Source organism: Mercenaria mercenaria, chromosome 1 (genome assembly GCF_021730395.1).
Source record: "Mercenaria mercenaria strain notata chromosome 1, MADL_Memer_1, whole genome shotgun sequence".
Lineage (NCBI taxonomy): Eukaryota > Metazoa > Mollusca > Bivalvia > Venerida > Veneridae > Mercenaria > Mercenaria mercenaria.
The window spans coordinates 52,636,384-52,661,433 of record NC_069361.1 but is presented as its reverse complement, the minus strand read 5'-3'; the positions used below and the strand labels follow the sequence as shown (position 1 = coordinate 52,661,433).

General features: G+C 38.1%; 2 protein-coding genes across 4 annotated transcripts; one reads left to right on the top strand and one right to left on the bottom strand.

Moving 5' to 3' along the window:
• Window positions 1-24: 24 nt before the first annotated feature.
• On the top strand, window positions 25-15,760 carry LOC123537801 (uncharacterized). Of its 3 annotated transcripts, none has more exons than XM_053547726.1 (11): window positions 33-160; window positions 813-982; window positions 1,247-1,322; window positions 2,758-2,930; window positions 10,094-10,211; window positions 10,785-10,885; window positions 11,450-11,591; window positions 12,058-12,152; window positions 12,601-12,706; window positions 13,922-14,208; window positions 15,088-15,760. In XM_053547726.1, the coding sequence occupies exons 4-11, from the start codon at window positions 2,763-2,765 to the stop codon at window positions 15,211-15,213; spliced, it is 1,143 nt and encodes a 380-aa protein (XP_053403701.1). In that variant the 5' UTR covers window positions 33-160; window positions 813-982; window positions 1,247-1,322; window positions 2,758-2,762; the 3' UTR covers window positions 15,214-15,760. The 3 variants fall into 3 exon arrangements, with proteins under 3 accessions (XP_053403695.1, XP_053403701.1, XP_053403698.1); XM_053547723.1 differs by having other exon boundaries at window positions 808-982; XM_053547720.1 differs by lacking the exons at window positions 813-982; window positions 1,247-1,322 and having other exon boundaries at window positions 25-160.
• Window positions 15,761-16,399: 639 nt separating this feature from the next.
• LOC128558272 (secreted protein C-like) lies at window positions 16,400-17,062 on the bottom strand. Its single transcript, XM_053547204.1, has one exon. The coding sequence runs from the start codon at window positions 17,060-17,062 to the stop codon at window positions 16,400-16,402; it is 663 nt and encodes a 220-aa protein (XP_053403179.1).
• Between the last annotated feature and the right edge of the window lie 7,988 nt (window positions 17,063-25,050).

Genomic DNA, 25,050 nt, shown 5'->3' with positions numbered 1-25,050 from the left:
ATTTTCACTTTCGCAATCAATTAAGTTTGACAGGGTTTATGTATTATTTAGATATTTAAGATAGCCTAGATATAAAGCTGGATCTCGTTATAATAAAAGCGGCGCGGCCAACTCAAGTAACATATTGGCGTCGTACACACGGGAAAATCGCTCGATTCAGGTAACATTTTTACTAATAATTTTCTTATTTATTTTACTTGACTGATTTTGATAATATAAAAGGGGCGGAAACAGAAAAAAAACGAGTGCTTTTCTCAGCACAAAACGCTTGCCAGAAACTCAATACTCAAACTTTTTCACGGACCAAACGTGTAGGTAACGTACGCACTGGGATTTGGACGAAGTGTTTGACACTCGTTTTCCTGTCTTCGACACTTTTTATCTTATTAAAATCCGTCATGAAATAAAAAGATAAAAGCAAAAATGGTTACGCGACGTCTTGCGCTGCTGTTACGCGTACGAAAAGACAAATATGAGGTATGTGAACTCGTGTTTTCGCTCAGTATGACACAAATTCAAGTGTTCCCGGAAAGAGCCAAATGTGAATGACACCGCTATGATAAAATGAATGGGTGAAATTCGGACCAAAAATTTAGCACAATATTATTATATGGTTGAACGTACTTATTGAAATAAATTTACTTGTAGATGATATTCTAATTTTTATAATGTGATTTCATATTTCTTTTGACCTAGTAATCATATAGATTTGTGAATTAAGTTCCTAAAAGTTGATAGTGATGAATAAACTTTTTTGGGACTCTATAATTAATTGTCAGAATATATAATTATTTATTAATTTCATAGAACAGATGAGCGAAGCGAGCAAGAAAACAAGTCGGATATATTGAGCAGAGTATGACAGTAAATTGTATGGTAACAGATGCAAAAATGCCCATAGCATATCTGCATTTAAGCCAGTAGCGTTTAAGTTTCCAGTGTCTTTGCTTATAATGTGGCTGTCACATTTTTCATTGTCAACGTAAGATATATTAATTTCTTGGTAAAAACTAGTTTCAATATATTGTTTTCATTAAAATTTGACAAAGGTTTGGACATTGATAAACATAATAGAAAGTTTTATTGATTCAATTCTTTTTAATTACCTCCCTTTATAGCTTGTGATACATTGTAGTTACATCTTATAAAGTTTGAAAATTAGTATTTATTGCTTATCATGTCTATACGGTATGTTTACTCTTAGGTAATTCAGTGATGATTATAAAGTTCATGTATTCGTTTATAGGTCGTCACTGAATATTGAGTCGTAACGACGTTTCCTCGTTTCCTGGTTATGGGGTGTTTAGTACACAAAGTATAATGTAAATATTATCATTTATACTGCATCTTGTTATCGAAATTAATTAGGTTGAATCTCTTTTAGAATTTATTTTCTAACATTGGTTATCAGTTGAGATGACTTTTAGTCAATCAGAATTGCTGAGTCGTAAAATGCGTGACGTTTAAGATATTGCCAAATTTAGAACATGGACATTAGTATAGAGCAGTCGAAAATGGCCTGTAGACTTTAGAATTACCAAGTATAATAATATGAAATAGAATTAATGAAAAGAAGATAAAAGATAAGAAATAGATAACAAATAAGTTAAAATAGTCTGTAAGCACAAACGAGTACTAAGTAAAATGGAATTTAATAAATAAATAAATATTTATTTAGTTAAGTTGGGTTTAACGTGGCACCGACACAATTATAGGTGATTGGCGACTTTTCAGCTGTGATGGTTGAGGAAGACCCCGGGTGTCCCCCCGTGCATTATTTCATCACGAGCGGGCATCTGGGTAGAACCGCCGCCCTACCGTTCGCCAGCTGGATGACTTCCTCACATGAAGAATTCGACGCCCCGAGTGAGGCTCGAACCCACATTGATGAAGGGCAAGTGATTTGAAGTCAGCAACCTTAACAACTAGGCCACGGAAGACCCAATAATAAATAAATAAATAAATAGATAAATGAAAAATTAAAATAAGATAAAAGAAAAGAAAAGAAAAGAAAAGAAAGAAAGAAAAGACTTACTCCAGCTCGGGATGAGACACTATTTTGTTTGGACCCTGAACCGGTCTGCTTTACCTTCTGCGTTCTCTTGTCATTTTTTTAAATTCTTATTGCACTGATTTGGTAAGTACGATGTTTTCCAAACTATAATATTGCACAGTCACGATCCGTTTAATGAACTTGTCTAAGCTAGGTCAGACACTGAGGTCAGTAACGAATTTATAATGTGGATAATATTTGAAAAAAAAATAGTACGATTAAATCGATGACAATGTACACATTGTCAGGATGTCATGGACTACTTTCTTTCTTTGATTTTTCCTTACTTAAAACCATTCATATTTGGTTTTGGTTTATGATTTATATTTACATCTTTCTTCAGATTTTGTTCAAACTTGGTTTAAAAAGTAAACGGCATGTCTCTTCCGGTCAGAAAAGTTGATGCCATTGTTAGAATATCTTCAACGGACAAGAGACACGCATACATGTATCTCTCACTATCATGCTTATGTACCATGTAAATACGATGTGCGACATGTGTTTATTAAACCTTACCTGGTAACCTTTTCTTATGTAATATCGATCTATTTACTTGTTACTTGTCTTGTCCATGTGTCTTCTTTCATGTATACGTTAATATGCGAAAAACAAGCCATTGAATTACTTTGGCCGATGGTTATCTACGATGTAGGACTTTGTATTATCACTGGCTATTTACAAATGTACAATCATACAACTTTAAGGTAAAATGGCGGACGTAAATAAACAAAAAGGTGATGCAGACGAAAAACAGTTTTCAGGGTATACGGATAAAGCTCGCCCGGAATTGTTTGATGTAAGAGCGAAGTTGCCGCAACCGACGGAGCTGAAGCCCGGACAGTTACAGGAGGATTTGATCAGACAGTATTTTGAAAATGTAAGTATTGTTTAGGTTTACCAAATACTGTAGTGTTGTAGTCTTGCACTGTACGTTTATCAGTTGCATATGACATGTAGGACTAATGTTTCGCGACACGCAGTTGCTGACAAGGGTGAAATAAGGGTACCCCTGACCCTAACTTACCGTAATAGCCTAAAACTGAGTGTGGCAACGTTAAATGTCGCAACGTCGCTAAATGTCGCAACCACCGTTAAATGTCGCAAGGATGACGTTAAATGTCGCAACCACCGCTAAATGTCGCAAAGTCGTCTGCCGCTAAATGTCGCACCTTTAACGTTAAATGTCGCAAAAATTTGCCCACCGTTATATGTCGCAACACCAACGCCAAATGTCGCACAGCAAAAAAAGGTAAGTTAAACAGTCTTTACAACTTAGAGATAAGACTGGGTAATGCATGCTTGAATTCGGAAGGGCTGAATTGACCTTGTGGCAACGTTAAATGTCGCAACGCCGCTAAATGTCGCAACCACCGTTAAATGTCGCAAGGTTGACGTTAAATGTCGCAACCACCGCTAAATGTCGCAAAATCGTCTGCCGCTAAATGTCGCACCTCTAACGTTAAATGTCGCAAAAAATTGCCCACCGTTATATGTCGCAACACCAACGCTAAATGTCGCACTTCCTATTTGACACTATGACTATCAATTCCTTGTGTATATTTACTTTTTTGAGAGAAGAAAAATTAACAGGTTTATGTAATACAAATAATTATCTTAATGATAAGTGCTGTTACGTATAGCAACAAGAGGGCCTTGTTGGCCCTAGATCGCTCACCTGAGTTCCACACCTTGCTTGAACAGTCACGCAGGAAAAATATTTGTGAAATTATTTTGTAATAGGGCCAGTGTTTTAGGACAGAAATATTCTGAGGTTTCTTCTAACTAAATACGATTTGGTAATAGTGTTGTATGTCTGTGGGGGTTGGGTATGGGTGGGGAACGGGGTGAATAACGACACAGAAATCTAAGACACAAACAAACAGCACCAAGAGAATTAATAGAAAATATAAAAATTTACATTTTTGAAACGGGGGAGGGGCTGGGGAGAGAGAAGAGAGAGGGGTAGGGTTATGTGTGAGTAGGCGGAAAAGTAGGATAATGAGGGGAATGAGACTAAACCAAACAATTTTAAGAGACTAAAAGTAAAATAATATCAGAATTCCCGCTTTACCTGAAAGAATGTACAGAGGGCCACATAGAATCTTTCTCCGCCATTGAAAGTTGATAGTCGCCTTGTGACTTTAAACGTAAACCTCCAAACAAAGAAATAGAACCCATGGCTGATAAATAGAAAATCTTCAGTTTCTACAGCTGGTACAAAACACAGTCTTCGTGTCGCGTAGTTGAACATCCTGTTGTGTAACAGGCCTGGATTGTTGCCCGAGCCGTTTCCATCCGCTCCCCCCCCCCCACCCCCCACCCCCGAATCCCACCCTTGTTGGCTTACTAGTGACTTATACTCATCAAAGTTGCACCCAACTATTTTGGAAATAATATTTTCTCAAAATGTAGACCCAAAACGCCCCAGAGGCGAACATTTTATACTTATATTTCAAAATTCCCCAGGGGGAAGAACCCTTGACCCCTTAAAATGGGGGGAGTACCCCTCCAGTACCTTAAAATTAAGAAGAAAAAAATGCACCAGAGGCAACCATTTTATACCTGTTTTTCAAACTTTCCCGGGGAAAGACCCTGAGCCCTGAAAAAATGACAGGGATAACCCCTCCCATACACCGAAATTTTGAACAAAAAATGCAATAAAAGTCCAGCATTCCATACTTGTATTTCAAAATTGTCAATGGAAAAAGACCCTAACCACCTAAAATAAGGGGAGTGCCCCTCTAGTACGTACCTAAAAAATAAGACAAAAATGCACCACAGGCCAACATTTCATACCTGTATATAAAAAACTTTCCTACAAATACGGACAGAGTAACCCCGTACCTACCGCACGTCCCCGGTGACGCTTTTGTTTTAAACTGGTGTCACCTGGTGCGACATTTAGCGTTGGTGTTACGACATATAATGGTGGGTAAATTTTTGCGACATTTAACGTTATAGGTGCGACATTTAGCGGCAGACGATTTTGCGACATTTAGCGGTGGTTGCGACATTTAACGTCAACCTTGCGACATTTAACGGTGGTTGCGACATTTAGCGGCGTTGCGACATTTAACGTTGCCACAGACCTTTCACTCTAATCTGCACGTTTGCTTTTCAGTGGTTCCGCACCATACATACGTTATATATTTAATATCTAAAGGTTTGAGCACTAACGTGGTACTCGCCACAGTACTCTATTTATTTCAGGTGTGAACTATGTAATTCTATGGAGTCCTGTTTAGCTTATTTTAGGTGGTTAGAGTCTTTTCCCATTGACAATTTTGAAATACAAGTATGGAATGCTGAACTTTTATTGCATTTATTGTTCAAAATGTCGGTGTATGGGAGGGGTTATCCCTGTTGTGGCAACGTTAAATGTCGCAACGCCGCTAAATGTCGCAACCACCGTTATATGTCGCAAGGTTGACGTTAAATGTCGCAACCACCGCTAAATGTCGCAAAATCGCCTGCCGCTAAATGTCGCACCTTTAACGTTAAATGTCGCAAAAATTTGCCCATCGTTATATGTCGCAACTCCAACGCTAAATGTCGCACAGCAAAATAAGAGTTAAACAGTCTTTACAACTTAGAGATAAGATAAGAGGTAATGCATGCTTGCATGCATCAGTATGCAATGTGTTGATTTGGAAGGGCTGAAATGACCTTTTACTCTAATCTGCACGTTTGCTTTTCAGTGGTCCCGCACCATACATACGTTATATATTCTATATCTAAAGGTTTGAGCACTAACGTAGTACAATGTACTCACCACAGTACCAAATTTATTTCAGGTCTGAACTATGTAATTCTATGGAGTCCTGTTTAGCTCATGAGATATTAAGCTCGCGCTCCGTATTGTCGCGCGTTGTATCGCATGTCTTTAGTCGACCTTAATTTCGTTACACAACAGCCCGGGGGCCAGAAATTGTTGATGGAGGAGGGGGTGGGGGTGGGGGGGGGGGGGGACCAATTTAAAACAAAAGCATCATCGGCGACGTGCGGTAGGTACGGGGTTCCTCTATTCGTATTTGTGGGAAAGTTTTTTTATGTACAGGTATGAAATGCTGGCCTTTGGTGCATTTTTGTCTATTTTTTTGAGGTACGTACTAGAGGGGCACTCCCCTTATTTTAGGTGGTTAGGGTCTTTTTCCCATTCACAATTTTGAAATACAGGTATGGAATGCTGGACTTTTACTGCATTTTTTATTCAAAATTTCGGTGTATGGGAGGGGTTATCCCTGCCATTTTCGGGGGCTCAGCGGCTCTCCCCGGGAACGTTTGAAAAACAGGTATAAAAGGTTGCCTCTGGGGGCATTTTTTGTCTTAATTTTAAGGTACTGGAGGGGTACTCCCTCATTTAAGGGTTAAGGGTTTCCCCCCTGGGGAATTTTAAAAATATAAGTATAAAATGTTCGCCTCTGGGGCGGTTTGGGTCTACATTTTGAGAAAATATTATTTCCAAAGTAGTCGGGTGCAACTTAGATGAGTATAAGTCACTACTAAGCCAACAAGGATGGGGGTGGGGGATCGGCATCAGGCCGCGATCCGGGCCTGTTACACAACAGGATGTTTAACTACGCGACACGAAGACTGTAACTGTGTTTTGTACCACCTGTAGAAAACGAATATTTTCTATTAATCAGCCATGGATTCTATTTCTTTGTTTGGAGGTTTACATTTCAAATCATAAGGTAACTATCAAGCTTCAATGGCGGAGAAAGATCCTATGTGGCCCTTTGTACATATTTTTAGGTAAAGCGGGAATTTTGATATTATTTTACTTTTAGTCTCTTAAAATTGTTTGGTTTAGTCTCATTCCCCTAATTATCCTACTTTTCCGCCTACCCACACATAACCCCCTCTCTCTCTCCCCCTACCCCTTCAGAAATGTAAATATTTATATTTTCTATTAATTGTCTTGGTGCTGTGTGTTTGTGTCTTAGATTTCTGTGTCGTTATTCACCCCGTTCCCCACCCATACCCAACCCCCACAAACAAACAGTATCATTACCAAATCGTATTTAGTTAGAAGAAACCTCAGAATATTTCTGTCCTAAAACACTGGTCCTATTACAAAGTAATAAATATCTTTTTTGCGTGACTGTTCAAACATGGTGGAACTCAGGTGAGCGATCTAGGGCCAACAAGGCCCGCTTGTTGCTATACGTAACAACACTTCTCATTAAGATAATTATTTGTATTACATAACCCTGTTAATTTTTCTTCCCTCAGAAAAAGTAAATATACACAAGGAATTGATAGTCATAGTGTCATAGTGCGACATTTATAACGGTGGGCAAATTTTTGCGACATTTAACGTTAAAGGTGCGACATTTAGCGGTGGTTGCGACATTTAACGTCAACCTTGCGACATATAACGGTGGTTGCGACATTTAGCGGCGTTGCGACATTTAACGTTGCCACACCTGTCATATTTGAGGGCTCAGGGTCTCTCCCCGGGAAAGTTTGAAAAACAGGTATAAAATGGTTGCCTCTGGTGCATTTTGTTTCTTCATTTTAAGGTACTGGAGGGGTACTCCCCCATTTTAAGGGCTCAAGGGTTCTTCCCCCTGTGGAATTTTCCAATATAAGTTTAAAATAATCGCCTCTGGGGCGTTTTGGGTCTACATTTTGAGAAAATATTATTTCCAAATCAGTTGGGTGCCACTTTGATGAGTATAAGTCACTAATAAGCCAACAAGGATGGGGTTTGGGGTGGGGGAATCGGCTCGGGCAACAATCCAGGCCTGTTACACAACAGGATGTTCAACTACGCGACACGAAGACTGTGTTTTGTATACCAGCTGTAGAAAACGAAGATTTTCTATTAATCGGCCATGGGTTCTGTTTCTTTGTTTGGAGGTTTACGTTTAAAGTCATAAGGTAACTATCAAGCTTCAATGGCGGAGAAAGATCCTGTGCGGCCCTCTGTACATTTTTTCAGTTAAAGCGGGAATTTTGATAGTATTTTACTTTTAGTCTCTTAAAATTGTTCGGTTTAGTCTCATTCCCCTAATTATCCTACTTTTCCGCCTACCCACACATACCCCCCCCCCCCCACCTTCAAAAATGTAAATGTCTATATTCTCTATTAATTGTCTTGGTGCTGTGTGTTTGTGTCTTAGATTTCTGTGTCGTTATTCACCCCGTTCCCCACCCATACCCAACCCCCACAGATATACAACACATTACCAAATCGTATTTAGTTAGAAGAAACCTTAGAGTATTTCTGTCCTAAAACACTGGCCCTATTACAAAATAATTTTTACAAATATTTTTCCAAGATAATTATTTGTATTACATAAACCTGTTAATTTTTCTTCCCTCAAAAAAGTAAATATACACAAGGAATTGATAGTCATAGTGTCAAATAGGAAGTGCGACATTTAGCGTTGATGTTGCGACATATAACGGTGGGCAAATTTTTGCGACAATTAACGTTAAAGGTGCGACATTTAGCGGCAGACGATTTTGCGACATTTAGCGGTGGTTGCGACATTTAACGGTGGTGGTTGCGACATTTAGCGGCGTTGCGACATTTAACATTGCCACACTGAGACGTCAAAATGAAAATTGAGACGTCAAAATGTTCGTCTTACATAACTTTTAAAACTTTATCAATATTCAATAGTACTATATAATTACTGCAGTGGTGGGACTGGACGACAGTCAAATTAAAAAAAAAAACTAGCCATAAACTTGTCGGATTGCTTGTTATCAATTAAGAAATTTAAAAGATGACTTTGTGTCAAACAATCATGCTAAAACCATGTAAAAAACCGTCATTTGCGGTATTTTTACCAAAACTTGGGCATACACATAGACCACCTAGAAATTTCACCATGCTTTAAAACCAAATCCCGGATCCGTTCCTGGTTGGTCATTTGCGGGGTCGGATCGAGTAGACAGGGTAGCATGTCTGTGAGAAAACAGTCGGTTTTGACGTATCTGTGTCCATAGAAATGTCGTAACTTACGTTAATGATATGAAAACCTATATATGAGCCGCACCATGAGAACACCAACATAGTGCGTTTGCAACCAGCATGGATCCAGACCAGCCTGCGCATCCGCGCAGTCTTGTCAGGATCCATGCTGTTCGCTTTCAAAGGATGCGCAGGCTGGTCTGGATCCATGCTGGTCGCAAACGCACTATTTTGGTTTTCTTATGGCGCAGCTCATATATAAGTACGAAATACCTAAAGGAGGCCTCCATGGTCAGGTGGTGATTTCGAATCACTTCCCTATACTGATGTTGGTTTGATACCGTGCTTGGGGTGTAGAATTCTTCATGTGAGGAAGCCATCCAGCTGGCTTAGGGAAGGTCTATGGTTCTACTCAGGTGCCTGCCCATGACTGAAATAATGCCTGGATGGGTACCTAGGGTCTAGCTCTACTGTCAACCAGGAAAAGTCACCATATGTCATGTGTCTTGTGTCGTTGTGACTCTTACAACAAAAAATACATAAAAGTATACGACTGAAGTTGATTATCTTAATGTACGCTACAAAAAGGACAGTGAGGTTTTCTTTTCGTTTTGCAATTCAAAGTCCGTGATTCAGATCTCGAACTAACGCAGTTCTCTATTTGTGCTGAACTGAAAGTGTGCTGTGGTCCAGACTTAAAGATGTATGGTGTGGATTAAAGGATATATTTTATAAACGCAGCTTTCTACCCTCACTGCCCCAAGTTTTATTTTAAGAAATGAGCCGCGCCATGAGAAAACCAACATAGTGCGTTTGCGACCAGCATGAATCCAGACCAGCCTGCGCATCCGCGCAGTCTGGTAAGTTTCTATGCTGTTCGCTTTCAAAGCCTATTACAATTAGAGAAACCGTTAGCGAACAGCAGTCTGGTCTGGATCCATGTTGGTCGCAAACGCACTATGTTGGTTTTCTCGTGGTGCTGCTCAAATATTTATTTAGTTTGTCTATGGGAAACGTAATGACGGCAACGATTGTGCATTCCAGCTCGCGGCATTATACCAGTTTCATTTCTTTGCATATAGTACCTTGTTCTAATATCATGCTGCTTTTAGGGCTACCTGGTGATAGAAGACTTCTTCACGGAAGAAGAATTACAGCCTGCGAGAGATTGTATCAACCAAATAGTGGACGACCTCGCACAGAAACTGTTCAAAGCGGGAAAAATAAAAAGTACGTTTTTCTTCTCTTATCAAATGACTTCCACACTGTAGGCTTTGATTCAAACCTTTCATTCACTGTAGAAAGAATATTCATCTTCAATCTTCCTGCGTCTGATTCAAAAGCGCCAAAAAGGTTTTGTAGAAGTATTTCTTCTGTGGCTTCTCTGGTACGTATTCATTCACGCTTCTCATGTTATCGTCTGCAGATCTTTGTTATTAAATATATCCATCGAACCAGTTTGTTTTGCCGATATAATAATATTGGTCTCCTTTTCAAAGAGTTAGATATTACAGGCGTAGTAAATAGAACTTTTGACATTGGTATCTACAAAAGAAATCTTGAAAATATGAAAAGAAGGATATAAACATGAAATCATACTTCATGAAATACATTTCAACTTCTCTAAAACGGGCAACATTTACAGGAATAAAATATGCTTGATGTGCATATAGTTTACTCTGAAGAGGTTAATTTACGTAGATTTATAATAGGAAAGAAAATAAATTCCTTTATAGAGAGGTGTCCGCTCTTCGGAGGTGTTGTTAAAGGAGGTTATACTGTATGTTGTTTTTTTTTTTTCAGATTTATATGAGGAGTGTGGATTTACAGAGAGACTGACGAAAATTGAGAGTGAGTTCGCGGGAGCCAACATAATCTGTTCAAAACTTGGGGCAGTACCTCAGGTAAGTATTTAGAAACTTCATGCGGGACATACATGACGTCTGACCTCAAAACCCAAGGCCGCAAGGCCGGTTCCGCCGGAAGATGTCTTTTAGATTGACCAATTCGAGTGCATATATATATATGTAGTAAGTTTTAGGAAAATGCCTTTTCTAAACTAAATTAAGGACCATTGTTTTAAATAACGTTACATTTTGAAGTTTGTATTCAAAGTCTTAGAGATAATCAACACTACTACAATAGTTTAGTTTAGACTGAGTTTTAAGACAGATAGGCATTTAATAAATTCTTCAACATCAAATTTATTTTGTCTTTTTAAACTATTATAGGAACTGAATCTACCTCTGTCATTCAATGTTATCATTGATTTTTTTTTGAGAAGTATACATTGTATATATTTTCTTAAATATTAAATCTAACATTGTTTCAGTAGAAGAGAATACTTGTAAACAAGGTGTGTTTTCCTCATGTTTTTTTTGTCCACCACTATGATCGTGAAGGGGTTGTATAAAATGACATTTTATCTACAGTCACAGTGTAGCAAATACTTACAATGCTCATTACAGGCTTTGAAAGATATATGGTCGAACGAAAGACTACTGAACCTCGTAGAACAGCTGATAGGCCCCGATATTGCAGGGAATCCAGCATGGAATTTACGCACAAAAGTCCCAAGGAATATTGTTACAACAGTGCCTTGGCATCAAGGTTAGTTTGTTTCTTTTTTATTGCATCTCGCTATCTCAGTGAGATTAAGAAACAAGTCTGACCCATAGTCGATGCGAGGCAGGAGCTCTTTTCCGTTCGATAATAGTCCGGTATCTCCGACTGTTGTTCGAGAATACGGCAGTCACGTGCAAAGAACATTTTAGATATTGATAAAAAAAAACAAGTACACTTTTTAAAAAACAAACACATGAAAATGAAAACAAAGAAAGACACAGGAGTCATATTTATCAGTTTTCTGGCTATACATCTTTCTCTTTCACTCACCTTGAAAAAATACACTACTTTTTCCCCGCAAGTGAAGTATCATCAGTCACAAATGCAATGGGAGGGTTTTTCATTCATGTTCTAAAAGTACAATCTGTAATATGTTTAAGTTGTAAATGTGTCGTATGACCGGTTTATTTGTTCATTTTCTGAAAGTATAATCTTTAAGTATGTTTTGTAGATGTTTCTTACCTGGACAATGACACGTACAATATGCTCATACCTACAGCATGGATTCCATTTGTAGACGCCAACGAAGAGAATGGTTGTTTAGAGGTATGACATAAATCTATTTTTTTTAAACAAGCTGTCATGAAATGTAGATAAAAATCCTTGCATATTCATCGTGGGCTTGCACGGACTGACAAAATCTTAGTACCTTTAATGTAAGAAATTGAATGCGCAAGTTTACTCAAGCCTTTCCCGTTGGGAGTGTGTCTTACACGCTAAATACTTTCGGTGCTAAAAATGTTTTGCTATAAAATATTTTTAAAAAGTCCTGTAGCAGTATAGAATTCATACAAGTAAATGGAAAGCAGACTCGGTTTGGTTTAGTCTGTTCATGAGAGGTAATGAAACGTACAACACTTCTCACGCCTCTAGTACCGACTTAAGGGGAATTCTGTTTCAGTAAATATTGAATGCAGTCCACGTTCCCAAATGACTCGAGAATATAATAACATTGCAAGACGTACAATCGGAGTAATTTGTATATATACTTCAGGTAGCTGACAAAGGTCATAGAAGTGGGCGTGTAGCAACTCACCAGTGTTGCTGGGGTGATACTTTTTATACAATGCTTGAAGAGGACGAAATGCAGAAAACGCTAGGTAAAACTTTCTTCATAGTGATGTATACGAAAAATTCCAATGATTTCAACGTTTAACCTAAAAGAAGAAAGGTTGTTTCATGAAAATGTGTTAAGTAATAGTTGCAGGATAGAAGCGAGTATATAATCATCTTTCTTATGGTCGGTACATATAGGTTTTTTATATACCGTTATAAATTCTGTCAAAATACAGCTTGTATTTCACAAGTAAATACGAAAAGGCAGAAAAAAAATCCGTATCGTACATTTTGTATTGTATGTTGCCCGACTACTTTAATTTTGTATGCATGACCTGACACTGTTCTATAAACAGCGCACACAAAAACTTCACTCATTTCTATTTTGACATCGACAAACATGTAGGATTTTGTTCGATAACGAAACATAAAACAAAAAGGTGCAGGTAAATAATAAAAGGGTTATTACAGCAGTAGCTAGATCTTGGATTTTGTATTCGGCTCTCATTGAATTTGCAAAGACGGATCACACTCGGCGCTCGCGCGCCTCGAGAGGTCCGATCTGGCAAAATTCACTCGAGCCGAATACAGCACCCCAGATCGAGCTACTATTATTATATCCCTTTTTTATTTTACATGGAAGGTACATTTGCATACCATAGTTTAACAAACTTTTAACCAGAGTATTGTAACTTTTGACATTTTTTTTTTGCATTTCGGAAATTTTAGAACAGGGTTGACGGTCTGTATTTTTTTTCACACGAGCTATCTAACAATAATTGTACTAGCGATACTGCTCTTTTTCATTGCAGTAATAGAATAAAATATTTACTCTATGATAATACCAGTGCATATCCAACAGACCCGACCAAGGTGATATTCTTCCGCCTATCGGCCTCGATGAATATTACAATGGTCCATAAACTTGGATATCCTCCTCATCATCATAAAATAACTGTTTAAAATCATTAGCATAGAAATATGCTTATTGTCGTCATCATGACAAAGTCTTCAGACGAACCTCTGCTGTGCAAAAATGATTTATTACTGGCTGACGCGCGGAATCTGTTCTAACCTTCAAGACTTAATTCTCAAATAACTGGTTTTATTATAAAAAAAGATGCCCGAATTACTTTCAATGAGAAGTTTTAGTGAACACTGGTCGAAAACTTAAATTATAATAGTATATAGTTTTTTACTTTGAACAAGTTATGTAAGCCAACATCTTTTATCTTATAACTGTTCTTTTCGCATCACAGAAGTTGACTTGGAGCGAGACCGCAGACTTTTGCCGGTAAAATGTGGCGGACTGGTACTCTTCAACAACATGATTCCACACCGGAGTTTACCGAACGTTTCCGAAGGTATCCGATGGAGCGTCGATTTAAGATGGCAGCGAGCTAGCGACCCAGCCGGTCTATGGGGAATGAAAGATGGAGTTGTTATGAGAAGCTCTAAAGATCCAAATTTTAAAATAGATTGGTCATCATTTGATGCGGTTAACAGACACATTGTACAGACAGAGTATATAAAAGGCGGTAAAGCAGTAAGTATAGACGTGTAAATGTATTTTGATTTCTTTACTTGATCTAAAAACCTAGTCCCAAAATTCATCTGTTCCACTGGCCAGTTCCATCCAGGAATAACTATTCCTGCACACCGAACTGGAATTTCCGATGTATCTGCCCATGCCGGCAAAACTCATCTGGCATCCCCAATGCCAGATGACTCTCTTGCTATTATTTACAACTGACAATTCGTGCTCTTATTATATATTGTTTAGGTAAAATACAATAAAGATCAAATATCTTCATAGTTGCTCTCCGTTCAGCCAAAATAGTTACCCTCGAACCGGATATTCCTACTTGCATCTACAACCAGTGACAGATTATCATCGGCTGGCATCAGTCATTAGCGTCTGTTAAAATATATCCTAAATAACATCAGATGCTTTAAAGTCGTTTTTTGTAACCTCAGAGGTGAGCCGAGATTGGCTTGGAAAGAAAAAAAAATCAGATAGGAATTCATTTCATTGTCGGTATATATGAAGAAACACATGCCATCAAAGATTTCTTGATCTCAGTTTAAGAAACAGACAGTTAGAAGGTGGTTTTTTTTTTTGCACTTGTCTCCAGTCACTAAAACCAAATGATTCCTTGTTAATATTAGGCGATGGTCTTCTTCACTTTAACAGACCTTATATTTGGTGATTACAACTATTAGAGTCTGTGAGCTGGTAGTTTTTACATCAGTGACTTTTCCTTTTCATATGGATGTCTTTTCTGACAAAAATAGTTTTTCACAACGTGTATTATGTCTAAATTTTTCAAAACCTGTGTGACTACCTCGGTATCATTCCTTGTACAAATGAATATTTCCACGTAATTCTCATCTTTTTTTTTTTTTTTTAAAAATTGTGTTTTAGGATCTTGAGGAAGAAGAATTTGATACAACAATTCAAGGTCCCTGGATGAAGAAATGGGAAATAGTACACATGAACAAACACGTTGACAGGTTCATGCAGCAAGAAGAGACGAAAGGCAAATCATGAATTCCGTGTGGGAACTATATACGCATCGTTAACGAAAATGAACGATGGAAGTTCCATTATTATCAATTAATAGACAAAGCTAAATTCAGGTAGTGGAGCCGTAATGACAGTCGAAAAGACATCCGTTTGATTTCGTATTCTTCAAGTACAATGCCGCTATTTTCTGGTTGTTATGAGAAAAAAAATCATTTTTTCACTTTGGCCGATTATGGCCGAAGAATGCCGAAGTAACATACGAGAATACGTAATCAGCCGGAAATTGCCGATTGTTATTACGGGGGAGATTATCAAGGTATAGCACACCTTGATTTGTATTGGTTTCACCCACGAGACAGAAAAATCTATAATATATAAGAATTTTCAGCATTATTTTAGTATTTTTATGATTGTTCTCTGACTTGTTTTATGCGTCACAAAATGACGTCAAACGAATTTGATCGTTGTATCTGTAAATAATGTCTTATTGTTGACAATATATTTACTTGGAAATAGGACTACATAGTGATTATGTTTTACTTTTTTAAAATAAACGAGTCATATTTCTATAGTATATACCTATTTTACTCTTCAAATCAGGGGATCGCACCTGTACCATGTGACCGTGCAATATATTTCCGTATTGAATAAAAGTATTGAAAGATGCAATAACTTTGACAAATCGATAAATATATTCGCATTAACATCAACATCAAAAACCGTTTGACGCGATATTTCTTATATGGAACCGTGTCCTTTTGAATGTTTCCTTTTTTGTTTAGAAAATTAAGCATATATTTTTTAACGTAACGGTTGTCCTTTTTATAAACGTACCAGTCCGAAAAGCATTGGGCTCAGCTTTCCAATACTCGTATATGCTGTATTTTTCGAATGGGTATTCGTACAGTTAAATCGTCGTATTATCAAAGACCAGTGTTAAGTCAGTTATGCAAGAAGATTCATGTCCAGTTATATTCTAGAATTAATCATTGTAATCCAAATGGGCAAGGAACAAGAATGCTTTAAGGTGTTTGACAAAAAAGACAAACACAATTAATGCTGACCAAGGCAAATATCTCGTTTTCTCTTTAACGGACCATAGAACAGATAAGGCGTGCGGTTTCAGGACATCTGGAATCTTTAGAATCACAAAGATATTCTGTAACTTTATTTTATTTGTGTCAAAATATAATATTTAAAGTAGGTCTACTTAAGCTACTCGCCTGCGTCGGCCCATCATTTGTGGGTTGAAGAAATTTGTATTTATCAGCTGTTTATTTATTGCGTTGGGGTCGAAGTTACCCATGTTTCCAGCACTTGAACCACCCATACCACCTCCCATCATGGCCATTGGATTTGTCATCTGGCTCGGTGGGCTGTTACTTCCAGATCCACTGCTTCCCCCGCTACTGCTACTGCTTCCGCCGGTGCTAGATCCACCAGAGGGCGACATGCTCTGACCGGAACTGGATGGAGACATGCTTTGGCCAGAGCTGGACGGCGACATACTCTGACCGGAACTGGATGGAGACATGCTCTGGCCAGAGCTGGATGGAGACATGCTTTGACCAGAACTTGAGGGAGACATACCAAGACTTGCTCCACTACTTCCCCCGCTGCTGGAACTGCTGCTTCCGCTACTGCTTCCAGAGCTGCTGCCACTTCCGCTTGACATACCGCCCATCGGCGGATTTCCCCCATTACTTGTTCCACTCTGAAACTGCGAAGGGTTGGTCATGGAATTCTGAGACATCATCTGCTGGTTGACTGCGTTCGGATCAAAACTTCCACCAGATCCAGACCCTGAGGAGCTGCCACTGCTTGATCCGCCACCTGATGGTGACATACTCTGACCAGCCCCAGATGGCGACATACTTTGACTCGCCACCGTTTGTACTTCCGCAGACATCCACTACTGTACTACTGGACACATGCTTCCGATGACATCTTGTTGAGTACAGTAGCACTTGAACTGTTGCTTAAAACTGGCAGGGTTTCCCATGTTGTTACTGAGGAATTAATGGAATTTGGATCAAAGTTCCCCACTTCGCCCGAGCCTCCACTTCACCAGAGAACACGGAAGATGTTCGAAGAGCCACCGTAACCTCCGCTTGCTCCCTGTCATGTACATCATACTTGTGATCACCGGAATTCTCCGCATTAGAGGACCATGAAGAGCTTCATTCCAAATGGGTACACAGACGATGACCGCTTGAACCACGAAGAACTTCCCATAGAAAAGCTTGACTTCCGAAGAGCCATGCACTTCGCCGCGCTTGTCAACTGTCATTGAGGCATCATGCCTGAGATCCACCGCTACTTCGCTCGAGAACACCACTCCGCTTCCGGCTGCTGACATGCTTTGTGAAGGGGAGCCGCCGCCTGGTACTGGACTTTGTGTTATCGGTTGATTGACTTTATTTGGATCAAAGCTCGGCTGCGAGCCACCGGATCCTATAATAATGAGATGAAAGGCAATGGGATATATTCTTTAGAATTTGAAACAATATTTCAAGAAAGATTATTCTGAATGATAAAACTATTTAGTTTATGAGTATGATGAAAGCTTACAGATTATTTGAATCACTGTTGAGAATGATTCCTGGAAAACCAGTACTGGCGTCATACGAGATGCTAAGCATCAGGGTATCTGGTTGAGTGGTCGTATCACCGTTCCACTACATAAAGTGTTTATAAAGTAGCAAGACGATAAGTTAGTATATTCATATGTGGCCAGAGTTTAGGTTAAGACCACAATTGTTTTCATAGACTTACATTGTACATTTATGGTGTAGGCTTCATACATCGAAACATGTATATCAATCACAAGTTTTTAAGAACTATCTTAGTTTACCAAAATATCGGACGAAAAACGTATGAATAGTGATACTTTATTTAAGTAATTTTCGTGTGAATGAGATGACCCCTGTTTAAATCATTGACATGGCGGGTAGAAATTCGTTGATAAAACTTTTTTAATACACATAAATGTAGCAATTTTGTCAAAATTTTAAATCGTACAATGCAGTGAAAAAATATCAATTTGAAAAAAATCACTTCCTGGGTTGTTTACATGACTGCCCAATCAGAACGCCAGCGTTACCTTATTCAGGTATACACTTACCTATTCCGTAAGTTCCTGTACTTTTTTGAATTGGTGGTCTCTGACCTTTATTTAGATCGAGTTTCCGACTACGAGACGGAGCGATAACGGGATGCTCATAATGACAAAAAATAAAGCGTCTGTGGACAAACAGAAGCAACTTTGATACTTAGCAGTAATTAGGCTAAAAATGAAACAGGCGTTTACTGACGCTGAATACTTTGAGTTTGATTCACAGCACTTGGGCAAATTCCGTCTGTACTGATCACCTAAAAGTATGAAGACCATAAGTGCTTAGAAATTTTTAAAACCGTAGCTTTGTCGACACAAAAAAAGTCATATTTAATTTAACTTTTTAAAATGAAATACATGTAAAATGTGTTTGTTTTACTATAGTGTCACTCCTTTTGAAAGGATCTGTTTTGACTTATGATGCACCTAGCTTTACATTGTACACACTATAACTGCAGGCAGGCGATGGGCTTAATTAAACCAACAACATACTAAGATATACATTTTCACTCAATGTTCTTCTTAAGGCAAGTAGATGTTTAAGGCGGTTGGAGATAACAACAAAGTATCCATTCGTAAACTAAGATGACTGTCCGCTTAAGACAAGTGGCTGTTTAACAAAGGGGACCGCTTTAGCAGGTGCAACAGTATATAAACATTCGATAGTTCACGGAAAAAGTAAGAATTACAAGCTGAAAAAAAAAACTTTCGACAAAAGCAGAGCAACGCGGGGCAAGTTTAGCCTGTTCCGTTTCTTACCTGAGGCTCCGGCTCCGTCTGTACAGCGATTTACAGTTGGTAAAAGAGCTCACCGGAGAATCTTCCGGAAGGTGACTGGACCCACCTCACTGTCATGTAGCTCTGGGCAGTCTGCGACTGCTGCTGGTACAATGCATTAGGATCGAACTGGCGACGTATGATAAAACCTACAAATAAACGCTGATAAGATTAACACAAAGAATAGTTCTAAAATCTGTAAATTAAAGGTACCGGGTAATCAGCTTGTCATAAACATAACTAAAACTCCCGAAAAGATTAACATGTGCGAATTCACATTTTGACCGATAAACATGGTCAAAGATTTTAACAAAAATGAACATATTAAAACCAATTTATGAACACTGTAATGACTTACGGTTTGTGTACCGGTATAAATTTTGTTATATGTTGTTTGTTTTGGGTTTAGCGCAGTTCAACAGTATAAATTTCAGTTATGTACCGGCGGGCAGTTAACGTAACCAGCGTTCCTGGATTCTGTACCAGTACAAACAGGTATTCGCAAGTAACTGCCAACTTCTTCACATGCGGCAGAGTGGATGACGATTATTCAGACAAAATGTCTTTTATTAAATCGTCACGGAGAACAACGCTCGCTAGGATCGAGTCAGACCGGATTCGTAGATCTGGCTTCCTATTGAGGTTAAGCGGGCGTACTGGCATATTAATTGACGTGACAACACAATTTTCTGTGTTAGATAATGATATTTTAAGGTATTTTGAATTTAATCTACAAAATATAATCTCCTACTAATCTCTAATTATAAGCATTTCTGCGTGGTTGGACGGGATGGGATGGGTAGACACAACACATGTTAGTATCATTGCTTTTTTTTTGTTTCTTTTTCCATTTCGTATCATTACGCCTTTTTGATTTTTAAAATATGAAAATATGAATAAGAAATTAATCACCATTTGTTAAACAGAGAATCGGGTTTATAATAAAGAAGTTAGACGGGAACATTTTACGACGAACGTTTGAGAAACACTAAAGAAAGACAACGTCCAGTGTACTAGTGGTCGTAGGTGACCACAAGTGACCTGATAAGTTTTTCCAATACAGAAGCGCAGCTGTAGGTGATAAGAGAGTGTTTGTGTTCCAAGATACATGTGTCTGCTTGCTTATAATTTATCTTTTATACGGGACTGAGAAATACACCGTCAAACCTCTAGCCTATGATGTTTTTTTTTTTACTGTTTCTTTCACATTATTTGTCGAATTTAGATAACACGAACGTTCATTAAGAATATTACCCAAAAATATAAAATAATGTAGGGATAATGATTTTTTTTGTGTTATACATCTGCAGAACCCAACGATTGGTTGGTGCACGACCTAGGGCGAATGTACATGTATCCAGAGGGATTTGAAGATGTTATAACACGATGAACATTAATGCGAAAAAAAACCTGATAAATGAATACTTTCCTCACGTCATTAAATTTCATGAATGCGCTGTTTTTTCCGTGACGCATTTCCATTGAATATCCATTTTAGGGCCTAATACGTTTACTGCTTTGCCAAGGAAGCGCATATATTAAAGGTGTTATACGCACGTGAGCGTGAGAATTCTGTAACAACGTACTGTTGTTAAAACCACGAAAGTGACAGAACAGCAGTTTTATGCTAGAATGAATAAAAAAGTTTTTGCTACATTTTGTACTAAACACTATAAAATCTAGTTATGCTATAGGGATTTCATACAATTCTTTCTCCAACGCCTCTAGAATTGATATTACTTTACATCCTGAAAGAATGAACTTCTTAAAACAGCGGTCACTGGTCATTTTTAAATGTGAAGTCAGATGATGGAGAATGACCACCGACTGGATTGCCGAGTGTAATTTAATCATCAGTATGTTACTCTTTTCATTGCAAGTTCCACTTGAAGTTCAGGTACCAAGAAATGCTGATTCCATGTGTGAGTACAGTAGGACCCCCACATGTAAAAATGCCGGTTATACAGTAAATGGTTAATATTATATAGTTTTTAGCAGTCACCTTGAAAGTTTTATCTGAATAAAAAAAAAGAGCTGTAACTATTGACTCCCCTAAAGCAACTTAAATTAGATGATCATTGGTAGGTTTCCTTGACCTTGACCTGAGAGACCGGCATAACTAGACACCCTCAATAGGAACTTTGTGTCAAATTATTTTCAATCCCCGTACGTGTTGAAGTTAACCACAGAATTTATCAGACATCAACGGACGGACGGAGTCAGTGCTACTTGAATTTGCATCTTCGGGGCTTAAAATATGTAATATTGGTTTATTGCGTCATTATTCCTGTTGTCTGTGATATTCTTCTTTCGTGTTCGCATTTATCATATACGTCCACTTAAGAAACATGGTTATCTCTGATTCCTGTGACCGTCTCATGTTCCTAAGTGACAGATGCTTCCAACTTAGTGAATTATTAATAATATATTTTCAGTATAACATATACTTGGTGTTGTAGAATATCTAAAAGTTACAAAATGTTGTTTCTGTTCATTGTCACTGTTACTTTAACACAATGCGGTAAGCTATTTTTTTGTTCTTTGAAACAATTTATTATCTTTAGGTTAATTTTAAAATATGTTCCTTGTTATTCGTTTCTTCAGCCGCTATTTGAATCATTCTCGAACCCGCTTTCTGGTAAAAGAATTAAAATCCACTAGAGGTTGAACACAATCCCGTGAAGACAGGAAGCATGCAATATCTTGGATAGGCAGGAGTGGGAAAAAAGGAACATTCACTGTAATAATTATTCGAAGAAGGACGGTCTTGACACAAAAATAAATTTAGACCAACGCCATGAACTGTATGTCGAGAGGTCGTAAAACTAGTTTATTAAAGCACGAAGTTTTACGTAAATTGCGGCAAAATGCTTTTTTATTGCGTACACATTTTATTTGTATACAAAAGAACGTTCAAAGAAGCGAGTTCTTTATGTATCTTTACCGGAGGTTACCTACCCCGTAAACATTGAACGAAATGTAGGTATCGCGTAGGTGCCATAGATCGCTTCCTGCACGAAGGTTTAGTGAATAATGGTAATATTTCTCTTTCCAGTGTGTGTTGCAGGGTACAGTCCCTTTCAGCAAACTGGAAACAATCAGAAAGTGAACACGGTATTTCAAAATACGGCAGAAGCGTGGAATCAGCAAGCTCAACACACCGCTCAGCTACAGAACGGGGGACCGGTAAGATATGCACAGTTTCCGGAAACATTTCCAGATTATCATATTACACCTATAGTTACACAGTACCATCATCCGTATGGAACAAGACCGTCTGAACCTACTTCCGGTCATATGCCAGGACACGTTACTTCTGTTTTCAGACCATCAGGCTCTAAACCAGACCAGGTTTCAGACCACCATTTTCTTACACGACCACTGTCTATTGTCTCGACACCTCTTGGACCGCATTATTTACCGCATCGCTTTGGTTCCCAGCTTTACCCTACGCATTTTGATCACGTCAGGGAACATCCCTTACTTCATCAAACGCCTGCTTTAGGATACGGGAAACCAGGAATAACAGTAATTGCAAAGAACATTTTCATTCAAAATGAAATTCCACAAAAGTATCCTGGTAGTATAATGCCATACAAAGGGATAGAATATGGCGAAAAACCAGTACTAGGAACCCTAGACAGTAAATCCTCCCTCCTAAATCGTTTATTATCTTCAACTAAGCCAAGGGATATCTTCTTGGACGCTACGTTAGAAATGGTTGATCTCCCTACGTCGCACAGACCTTTCGAATTCGAAAAGTCCGGTATTTTTCCAAAACTACTCGAACCTTTGAATGTTTTAGGAACAATGTCTCGTCCGACAGCATATAACGTTGAGACGTCTCAGAACAGGCCTTTGCTAGAAACAGTAAAACATCCCTCTACTTCACCGTTTGCTTGCAAATTTTCAAATTGCCTTCCTCATTCCCTTTTTTTCCATATTAATAATGCGGTGATAGGAAATAAAGTAATGCCAACGAGTCAGAAGGAAGAAAAAGAAACATCGAATGAACTTGTGGATTTTCATCCTCTTCTCAATCCATCAGAAATCGTACAACACAAGGCGGACGCCGACAATATGATAGAGAAAACTGTAGAAAATGGCATCGACAAAGGTAAACCTGATTACAAGAAGACCTTGTTGACAGTGACTACAGGCTTGGACAAAATGGCTGCTGTGGACAAAATGGCTGCTGAACATGGTCAACAGGTACCAATCCTGGCCAGTGTGGAAGAAATAATAAACGAGACGGAAGATTAAAATAATGAAGGATAAGAAAAGTTGTGAAAATCTTAAACATGAGTATGTATATTTAGAATTACTTTGTAATAAATGCATGAATTATATAAATTTAACCTTTAAAATTTGTTTTCCTTTATAGAGTTAAACAAGTTATTTGAAGCAATTCGGTAATTATAAAGTATCAAAGTTTTTGGTCTTATAATAATAATAAACGACATTGGTTTGAAGCCGAGTGTGGATACCAGTCTTAGAACATATGCATGTGATTGACCAAATTCAAAATAATGTTAAGTATTTAATGTTATTTACTATTTCAAAATTTTGGAATCTATTGTATGGTGAACAGTTGGATAGCTCTCCGAACCACGTGAATAATAAAGGGGTTTTCCCACGGAGCTTCAAACGAAAAATCTTCGACACAAATTTATTTTCGGTGGCCAAGATGATTGTTTGAAGGGTTTCTTACATGTGAATAACGGTAAAATTTGTTTTAACATTTTGTAGGAAATATTTAAGAATTTTAGATGACGTCAAGTATACAGTGTTCTGCCTAAGTATATACGTCTACCTGTATATTTTATACGTGCACGCGTAAATGTGTAAATGCACGCATACATGGACGTACGCGTGTAATACATACGTGCACTTGCAATTACGCGTGCACGTATAAATTTACGCGTACACGTCCATGTATGCTTTCACCTACATATTTACGCGTGCACATATAAAAATATACGCGTGCACCTATATATTTACAAGTGTGTGTGTAAATATATACGTGGACGTATAATTTTACGCGTGCATGTAATTCTGTGTGCTCGTATATATACGCGTGTGCCTACATATTCACAGCTGTACGGATACGTATAATTTTACGCTTGGATCTGTAATCTTGGATGCTCGTATATAAACGCGTGTGCACTCGTAATTATAGGTGCATATATGGACGTGCACGCGTAAATTTATACTTGGACGTGTAATTACAAGTGCACGTATATATATACACGCGCACGTACATAGGTATATAAGCGTGCATCTACAAACTTACGCGTGCACGTATAAAATATACAGGTGGACGTATATATTTACGCGTGCACGTATAAAAATATAAAGGTGGACGTATATATTTACGCGTGCACGTATAAAAATATACAGGTGGACGTTTATATTTACGCGTGCACGTATAAAAATATACAGGTGGACGTTTATATTTACGCGTGCACGTATAAAATATACAGGTGGACGTATATATTTACGCGTGCACGTATAAAAATATACAGGTGGACGTATATATTTACGCGTGCACGTATAAAAATATACAGGTGGACGTATATATTTACGCGTGCATGTATATATTTATACGTAGACGTATATATTTTGAAATGTGCGCACGCGCAAAGCAGACGTTCGACCCAAATGGTAGGCCTACACCATAATAAAACTTTCAATGTGAAGGGCGAATAAATCATAAATCTGCTAATTCGATCGCTCTAATTTTTGGCATGTTCACACTGAATTTTAGCTAGAATGGCAAACATTTTACAAAAAATCAATTTTGAACTGTAAATTTTTTGTTAATATGCCCAAAATTGTTCTACTATTCTTGAACCATTTGCGAAGTAAGTCAACTGAGAAGTTAGACATGGGCAGTTTCTCATAAAAATTTACTTTGTCCGCAAGGCCCGACTCTCTAAGTAACAGTATAAAAAGTTATATAGATCTAT